The 9,768-nt window shown below is 34.6% G+C and overlaps 1 protein-coding gene and 1 pseudogene across 1 annotated transcript; one reads left to right on the top strand and one right to left on the bottom strand.

Moving 5' to 3' along the window:
- The first annotated feature begins 4,840 nt into the window (after window positions 1-4,840).
- LOC110099913 lies at window positions 4,841-6,945 on the top strand. The gene is made up of 5 exons (XM_020827230.2): window positions 4,841-4,962; window positions 5,033-5,119; window positions 5,189-5,259; window positions 5,342-5,571; window positions 6,643-6,945. Exons 1-5 carry the CDS (start codon window positions 4,910-4,912, stop codon window positions 6,736-6,738), a joined length of 537 nt encoding a protein of 178 aa, XP_020682889.1. The 5' UTR covers window positions 4,841-4,909; the 3' UTR covers window positions 6,739-6,945.
- A 1,252-nt stretch (window positions 6,946-8,197) lies between these two features.
- Window positions 8,198-8,507, bottom strand: LOC110099904 (annotated as a pseudogene).
- Between the last annotated feature and the right edge of the window lie 1,261 nt (window positions 8,508-9,768).

The raw sequence follows: 9,768 nt of genomic DNA, 5'->3' as shown, positions 1-9,768 counted from the left end.
CATTTATTCCACTACGTGGGGTTGGCTGCAAGATTTTTTTTCTACATAGTATTTTGTTAAGAGTCAATTTTTTATTTAAATCTAATAAAAAAAAGGTCATCTTTGCTTTTTTTTTAATCATGTCTTTTTAGGTCTACCTCAATCTATTAACATAGGTCAAATCTAATACACTACTCTCCTAATTGGGTCATCAAAAGTCTGAACCATCTAAGAGAACTCTCTCTAATCTTATCTGTCATTAGAGCTACTTCAACTTTTTCACGTATGAGCTCATTTCACATTCTCTAAGAGTAAAACCACTCATTCACCTGAGCATTCTCAACTCTGCAACACTAAACTTAATTGTATGCTACTCCTTTATTAGCTATCATTCTACACCATAAAGACTTGCAGATCTCACCACCATCTTATAGAATTTTCTCTTAAGCTTGAGGAGTACTTTTCTATCACACATCAAGCCCAATGCTTTCCTCTATTTCAACCATCTAATTTTAGTTCTACTAACAAGAATAAGTAATTCCTTAACAGATAAAATTTTCTTTTAAAATATTTAAAATGACCTTTCTTACTGCTTTACTTTTTAGATCATAATTATAAATTTTATTAGGTCGCTATTTTTTTATTATTTTCAAGAAATTGATATTATAGTAAGCTTTTTTCTATAATAGCTTTAAAAAAAGTTACTTCCTTCATAACAGTTTTATAATCACATTTACAAAAAATTGAAACTGATCCGTCACTATTTGACCTACCTGTTTTTACAAACGGGTTTGTTTTCTAGACCCGAACCCGACCCGCATATTTTGATTGGGAAAGAAACGACGGAAGTTTTCTCCCTGTGAAGCGAGTAATTATTACGTCCGGACACCGAACGCGTCCAGAGACCAATATCCACGCGCCGCGTCACCTGGAACTTGGTGCCAAGCACTCTGTATTGCTCGGTATACGTCTAGATTTCTGATTTTTTCACCGTATGTAATAATATTTCCTGTGAAGGTAGCTTTCTCTTTATTTATTTATTTATTTATTTAAGCAACAATTTCCATTTTGCAATTTTAGGAAAAACTCTTTAACGATCCAATGAACACAATCATTATTTTATGTAGGGGTGTCAATATTTGACCCGACCCAAAAACCCGACCCGGATCCGACCCGGAAAATCCGCGTTGAACCCGACCCGTTTGATAAACGGGTCTGGTTCGGGTTCATATATTTGACCCGTTTGAAAAACGGGTCGGGTTCCCGTCAACCCGGCAACCCATTTATTTTAAAAAATTTTGAATTTCCCACCGTTTCCACCCGCTGCCCGCGATGCCCCCGGGTCCGGGTTGAAATGTCCGACCCGTTTGCAAAAAACGGGTCGTGTTCGGGTTTACCCGTTTAGATACAGGTCGGGTCGGGTTCGACCCGAACCCGACGGATTGACCCGAATTGACACCCCTAATTTTCTGCTTATTTTTGTTCTAATTTACCTCGAACAACAAAGACCTACAGAACTACATTGAAGTCCAGGAAACAAGTTTGAGATGCATTACAGGTTACCGCAGGCACCTGCTGCAGGATCTTGAATTCTTGTGCTCTCTGTCTTCCTTAAGGTATAGAATGTTATTTCATACACGTCAGAACTTCAGGGTACTCATGGCTGCCCACGATTTGTTGTCGTCGTCCTCGTCTCTGCATTCTGATTTCCAATGAACAATGGATTCAGACTTCAGAATCTATAAAACCCTCATAGTTATAGGCTTATAGCACCGAACAGGGGCACATCACACCTCAGAAAGCTGAGCAGGGCTGCAAACGAGTGCAGCGAAGCTGCGAAGGTAGCTTTCTCTGTTTCGAGCGCTTAGAGGCGTCGTTGTTGTTCGGCTTTTATCTTATGTTTTTCGTCGTTGCTGTTCGGCTTCGCTCCACGGAGGACATTCCCTTCCTATCAGATCGAAAGTTACAACATTTTGATCGGAAGCAACGACGGGAGTTCGCTGGCTGTGAAGCAACGTCGAATGGCCGAATCCCCTAAATACGCTGAACTACAGAATTCCGGGTCAAAACCGGGTTATATGCTCGTTTTCGGGTCAACTCAAACCCGACCCGAAATTCAAAAAGGGTTGAAAATCAGGATCCGAACCCGACCGGTTTCGGGTTCAGGTTGACTCGAATCCGAAATTTTTGTATCGGATTAGAGTCGGATTTTCGGATCGTGCCAAATATTGACACCACTATTCAGACATAAAAGAATGAAAACCATAATCTATATTTCAAAAGATTCAAATATATTTTCAATAAATTATTCTTGATGATTTGACGTGAGTTTTTTATTCAGTGAATTTATTTTTTTATTGTTTTTTTTTCTTTTAACACAATTCATTTTGGTCTGTTGGTTAGAAGCTTAGGCTACTAATTAAGAGGTATTGGGTTCGAGTCTTGTGTATGCGATGTGTGTGTAAATATGTCTTAATTGACCTAAATATCTCAAAAAATATATATTATTTTTTTTAACGTTAATTATTTTCAATCGTACTTGCGCTTGAATATTATTGAGCATACATATATCAATATTTATTTTTACCATTTGCTAGATTTTTGGCTGCTTCTTAAGAGACTCAGGAGAAATTATTTTGTGCTGTCATCGGATGTTGTTCGGAGACGAATCAGAATGCGCCACATCACTTTTTTGTTGTGTATCGATATTGTATATGGGGTGACATGTCGCATTCCGATTCGCCTCTGGATGGTCTGGTGACCCCACTGAACAATTTACTGAGACTTGGGGTCTGTTTAGGGCAGCTTTCTCATTGTTTTTCTTACATTGCAACCATACAAACATTTGGCTGCTGCTTTCTTCCCATTTTCTCACTATTTTCTAGAAATGTTTGTGATAGGAAAGTGTTGTTAGCAAGTAGATCTACTAATATGTAATATTGTAAGAAATCAATGGAGAAATGAACTATGGGTGGTATGTATATAATATTAAAGTTTTAGGTGTTAAATATGTAAATAGCATAGTATTAAGTGGTATGTATGTAAATCTCCCCTTTATAAAATGTTCTAATCCGTTTCCCGTTTCCCTTCACACGATCCCGTGCCGGCCGGTTCAAAGTTCAACCCTCACCAGTTTCAACGTCTTCTCTCCCTCATTTATAAGCACAAGCGCATTGAAAATTGACCATTATATCAACTCAATTGGATCCCTCACACTCTCTAAAATCAACACAGCTCCTCTTCTCTCTTCCATTTCCCCACAGCTCCGCGTCCAAACCATGCAATCTTCAAGCGACGAATCAACCCCCTCAACAAGTCAAGGAGACTCAACGTAAGCGATTTTATATATTTTCTTATATATATATATATATATATATATATATATATAATTATTTTTCATCGTAGTTGCGCTTTAATATTATTGAGCATACATATATCAATATTTATTTTTACCATTTGCTAGATTTTTGGTTGCTTAGATTTAGGAGAAATTATTTTGTGCGGTCATCGGATGCTGTCCTTAGACGAATTAAGATGCGCCACATAATTTTTTTGTTGTGTATCAGTGTTGTATATGGGGTGACATGTCTCATTCCGATTCACCTCTGGATGGTCTGGTGACCCCACTGAGCAATTTCCTGAGACTTGGGGTCTGTTTAGGGCAGCTTTCTCATTGCTTTTCTTACATTGCAACCATACAACTATTTGGCTGCTGCTTTCTTCTTATTTTCTCACTATTTTCTAGAAATGTTTATGATAGGAAAGTGTTGTTAGCAAGTAGATCTACTAATATGTAATATTGTAAGAAAGTCTTTGTCGAATTTTGATAGCACTATATCAATCTTTATAAAAATTACTTTCCCCACATCAACTTCACAATTACTTTAATAAAAAGTTATAGCTACCCCAAACAAATCCTTATAGTTGATGAATCCTCTAAGGATCTCTTTGGAACAGCTTTCTCGTTGCTTTGCTTTTTAGATAACAACAATAATTTCGTTTAGCTACTACTTTTTCTATACTTTCTTACTATTTAAAAAATTTTGTGATTAAAAGTTATTTTTTTACAATCAAAATTACTAAGGTTTCATTTGGGATGGCTTTCTTATTGTTTCTTGAAGTAACTTTTCAGTACAAAATTTTTAATTTTTGTTCTTAAAAACTGTTTTGACAATTGGTCACAAGCGAAACCCAAGTTTGTTGGGAATTTCTATAAGTGAGCCCATATACTTATACATATAAGTAAAGTTTATACATTATAAGCTATCTAAAATTAAGCCAATTAAATTCGTGTTCTATTTAAGTATTAAGTTATTATTTGGCTTATGTGGCAACTTAATTAAATTTTGTATGAAATTAATTTGTGTAGAGGCCGATCATTTATTTTATTTTAATGATGGACTGAAATAAAATATTTACACTTAATGTATAAAATGATCGTGGTCCCCAGTTTAAGTGGTTAAGTTCTCATTTCCCTCATTTTTCCATCTTGAGTGAAAAGAAGAGGTCTCTAGCTCTCTTGGACAACACCGCTTTAAACGTGGAAGATCGAAGACATCGATTCTGCGTTTCAATGGATTCAGGTACACTTTCAAAAAAAATTTCTCGATGATTTGACATGTCTTTAGAGACGATCAAGTTTTTTTTCGTCTCCATTGATTTCTACAAATTTTTCTAACAACAACTTCACAAACAACTTTATAAAATGTGATAATCCGATTCCCGTTTCCCGGTGCCCTTCACCCGATCCCGTACCGGCCGGTTCAAAGCTGAACCCTCAACCAGTCTCAACGCCTTCTCTCACTTATTTATAAGCACAGCCGCATTGAAAATTGACCATTATATCAACTCAATTGGATCCCTCAGACTCTCTAAAATCAACACAGCTCCCCTTCTCTCTTCCATTTCCCCACAGCTCCGCCTCCAAACCATGCAATCTTCAAGCGACGAATCGGCCCCCTCAACAAGTCAAGGAGACTCAACGTAAGCGATTTTATATATTTTCTCTGCTTTTCTCATTCAGATTTTGATCTTCGATATATCCTATTTACAGATCAATAAGCTCCGGTCAGAATCCGCCTGTTCAAAGCAATAACGGTCGGAATCTTCAGATCTTGGCCCTAAATAACATCCCTCCATGGTAATTTGTTATTAACTACTCGTTAATTATAAGCTTCTTAATTAATTTGTTTCTATTTTCTTTGCATAGGGCAAAGTTGGTGTTGGGATCCGTAGTTCTATTGGCCATTCCGTTATACAGAAGAGTTATCAGAACACAGAGTAATTATCATCTCTTTTATCTTAAGATATCCAATAAATTATTATTATTAGCTCTCTTAATTATCTGAATGTTGGATGGTAGAATTGAAGAAGACGGTGGAAGCAGCAGTTGAGGTGGCCGAGACCGCGGTGGAGTTGGCTGAGAGGATGGTGGAGGAGGCGGAGAAAGTGGCTGAGGCGGCCGAGAAGTTGGCCGGAAAAGTAATTGAGGCGCTTCCTAGTGTAAGAATGAAGAAGGCGGCTATCAAATTGGAGGAACTCGCTGTATTCGTTGATAAGAATGCAGAGGGGGTGGATTCCTTAATTAATACGGTAATTTAATTGCTCTTTCTTTTTTAATTTTTTTTTATTAATTTATACTTGTTCCAACAGTATTAAAATGGCTGATTAAGGTTCTCTTTTGGATAGTAATAGCATTTTTAAAAAAGTGATTGAGAAAAATAACTTAGAACCTGGTTGGAATAACGACAATTTTTTATAAATATAATCGTAAAGTTACACTTAAAAATTTAACTTTTTTAAAAAATGCTATAAAAAGTAATTTTCTAGCATCAAAATTTTTTGAAATAATGAAAAAATAGTTGTCAAATATAAATTTTGATTGTTATCAGCAAAGAAAAACACTAAAACAAAGCCTTAGGCTTCAATTTGGGAGAACTTTCTTCCTACTTTTTAATTTTTATATAAAAAAAATCACTTTAAGAGATGTAAAAAATTCGTCCCAAATGAAGCCTTAGTTACTATGGTTGCAAATAATATTTTCTTATGACAAAAACTTTAAAAAAAATTATGAGAAATCAATAGTCAAATGAAATTATAATCGCTGTTGAAAAACGAAGCAGCTAAAAAGCAATCCCAACTAAGAAAAATTATTCTGTGCGGAAGCGGAACCCCGTCCAGATGCCTAAGCCCGCTGCGAGCATTGGTACCGCGCGATACCGCGGCTTGGTATAGCTGACATGACTCATTCTGATTAGTATCCGAATATAGAGCTGTATTCCACGTCCTCATAGAATAATCTCTCTCCAACCAGAGCCTAAAATGGCTAATTATAAAAAATATCTAACCAAGGAGAGAGCCATCCCATAAATTCTTCACTGTAGCAGATACTAACACTGTGTCATATCCATCAAATTTAATTAAGATACAGCGTGGGGGCATATCCAGCACACATAATGAATAAACTAATCATTATATGATCTGCATAAATAATCTTCATTAATGAACCATTTTCTTATTCATACCAAGCTGAATGAGTCATGCAGCTCATTTAAGGCGTTTCAAATGATACTGACATTTCATGCAAAAATATTAGTAGCAAATGTGCTAAAATTATTAGTTATTTCATACGTTTCTTTGCTGATATATAATTAATTTGAATAGGTTGATGATGTGGTTGATTTAGAGATAAAGTTGAAACTGAAGAATGGAGAAGAGAAGATTATTGCAGTGAAGGCAGTGGCACCTGCTTCCACGTAGAGGTGAGGAGGGTCCTCCATTAATGACAGAAAATGGTTAGAGAAAAAATGCTGCTTTTTTTTTATATGATACTGAAGCTTCGTTTGAGACGGTTTTTTTAATGTTTTTTAAAGCAGTTTTATAATACAAAGGTTTTAATTTTTGTACTAAAAGGCTACTTCAGGAAGTAGTTGGAAAGCCGTCCCAAACAGAGCCTGAATGTGATTAGGGGTGTAACACAGGCTTCGTTTGAGATGATATTTTTATTGCTTCTTAATATAGAATTTAAGTAAAAAAAAAAAAAGTTTTAAAAAGCAATAAAAAGTTCGTCTCAAACGAAGTCAAAATCAAGTTAACTCATGAGTCGACTCATCTCAACTTGATAAATGTCTCACGATCCGAGCTCAAATAGCTAACGAGCAAAGCTTAAGCCAGCTGAGACCTAAATCTTGTGAGCTCTTAAGTTGTCTCATTTAATAAATAATAATACAAAACCGTTCTTAAAATATATTAGAATTCAACCATAGTATAAAATTGTTAAACATATTTAAAAATCATCTCTTTTTTATTTTCTTTAAATGATTTTTTATTATTTCTCATTTAAATTTTAATATTTTTATTATGTTATATATTATAATAATTAATTTAATAAAAATGATATTCTTTTCTATAATAAATGAGCCACATCTTGTGAGCCGTCTCAAATTCATAGAATTAAGCTCGAGCTCAAGTTCAAATACGATTAATTAATCAAACTCAACCCTGAGGTGACACGAGCTCAGCCAGACTTATTTACATGTCTACCCTTAACACTCGAGAAATTATTATTATCAGGAAAAGGAAATGAATTTAGATGGCTAGATCATCACGATTGGCTGTAATATTGGCTTTACTTTTTATGTAAAACTACAATTGATTGTGAAATTATAATTTCTAAACCATAATTTATATCAAAAGCACTTTTTTAATGATTAATCACCCTTTTTTATTAATGACAGATAGTAATTAATCAAAAATAACATGAAAGTTATCTTATTACGAAGTTTAATTGTTAGATTGTTTAATTTAAACGCTTCAATTTAAAAAATAATTACATTTCATTTTAATTTAAAAGATTTGAAAGTCATTTCTTATTTAAATGATTTAGGCTTCATTTTGGACAGCTTTCTAAAGTTATTTTTGTGTTCAAGTAAAAAATAAAATTTTGGCTCCACCATCATTATTATTATTATTATTATTATTATTATTTAATCAAGTAAAGTGTATTGCATTAATAATTCAAATATACGAATCACTTTTGTTTTTTTTTCCAATCCCCTTCAGTGGTTAGCATTACACTAAACAGTAACAGTGAAACCCCCAAAAAAGACCAACATAGCACTATTCCATTGCAAAATACGATATGTTTCGATATATCGTAAACAGAACGATAGACATATTACAAACCCTAAGAACCGTACTTATTCAGAATCGGCATAAGTTAACCACCAAAACCATAGAGGGTGCGACCCTGACGCTTGAGAGAATACACAACATCCAGTGACGGTCTTCCGGCGAGCGTGTTCGGTGTAGGTTACCGCATCGCGGATGACGTTCTCAAGAAAGATCTTAAGGACGCCTCGCGTCTCCTCATAGATCAGGCCACTGATTCGCTTGACGCCGCCGCGGCGAGCAAGGCGGCGAATCGCTGGCCTAGTTATGCCCTGGATATTGTCTCGGACAACCTTGCGGTGGCGCTTCGCTCCCCCCTTTCCCAATCCCTTGCCTCCCTTTCCTCAGCCCGACATTGTTTCTAGCTTCGAAGATCGGATATCTTTTTCGCTCTCGGCTCCACCATTATTAATAGTATTAGAAGCAACGATTCCGATGTAATCAAGTGGTTCATGTAAGTTATAATTCACATAAATTTTGATTAGCTTATAATGTTTTTGAGTATATTCAAGAGTGAGCGTTTATTTCGGACAATTTTTTTTACTATTTTTTAAAACAAATTTTTTATTATAAAGTTATTTGAATAAAAAAAATTGTACTAAAAATTTACTTTAGAAAACAGTTAAGAAGCTATTCTAAATGAAGCCTTAATATAGTTGAGTGGGATTTTTATACATGAGCTGAAAAGCTCGTGTGGATTTTTGCAAATGAAGCTGAATTTAGTCTCATAACAAATACTTAAACATATATATTATTGTGTAACTTCTTCTTATTATAAAGGTTTTAGATTAAAAAATAAAGTGGCCCATAATAAGATTTGCTGCTTCTTAAAGTAGGTTTTATGTACAAAAGTTTTAATTTTTATACTAAAAAGTTGCTTTAAGAAGTAGTAAAAAAATAGTTCCAAACAAAGCCTAATTTATAAATATATCCAATCAAAATTATATATTCTTGTTAACTAATTTAGTCTTTTCAAAAATAATTTATTTGATGGCATTTATATAATAATGACATAGTATGGAAAAAAAAAAAAATAGATGGTTATCATAGGAGATGGAAAATTATTAACAATATCCATTTGTGAACCTTGGTGCTCCACAAATACAAATTTTTATGTTATTTTCTTTATAATTCTTTGGTACGATTCACCTTAGCCTCTTAGTTGGGAGCTTAGACTTCCAATCGAGTGATATATGTTCCGAAGTCTTATACGCCTAATATTGATACGAATGACATTTTATAAACTTAAGTAGACGTCCAACTCAATGGTTGACCCATCTTTCTTAATAAATCTTAGGTAGACCCATAAACACTAGATTGACTGAAACTAATCAAATAAATCTTATGAAGCTAGAGGATTGAACATTGATTCATGGATATTTAGGGCCATGCGTTTTTGATATTTAAATGGTTTAACCCTATGTGTTTTGACCCGCATACTCTAAGCCGTAGATCATTAGATTGTAAAGATCATAGAACTTAAATAGCCTTATAAGAACTTGGTGTATGACCACACTTGGGAGATATTATTACGTGTGGAGTCTAGACACAGAGAACCATTCTATTTTGTGACTGTAAACAGTAAAAGCACAATAAAATCACAGGGGTGAACAATAAAAT

Source organism: Dendrobium catenatum, unplaced genomic scaffold, assembly GCF_001605985.2.
Source record: "Dendrobium catenatum unplaced genomic scaffold, ASM160598v2 fragScaff_scaffold_1351, whole genome shotgun sequence".
Taxonomy (NCBI): Eukaryota; Viridiplantae; Streptophyta; class Magnoliopsida; order Asparagales; family Orchidaceae; genus Dendrobium; species Dendrobium catenatum.
The sequence above is the reverse complement of the archived record's forward strand: the minus strand, read 5'-3'. Positions and strand labels throughout refer to the sequence as shown.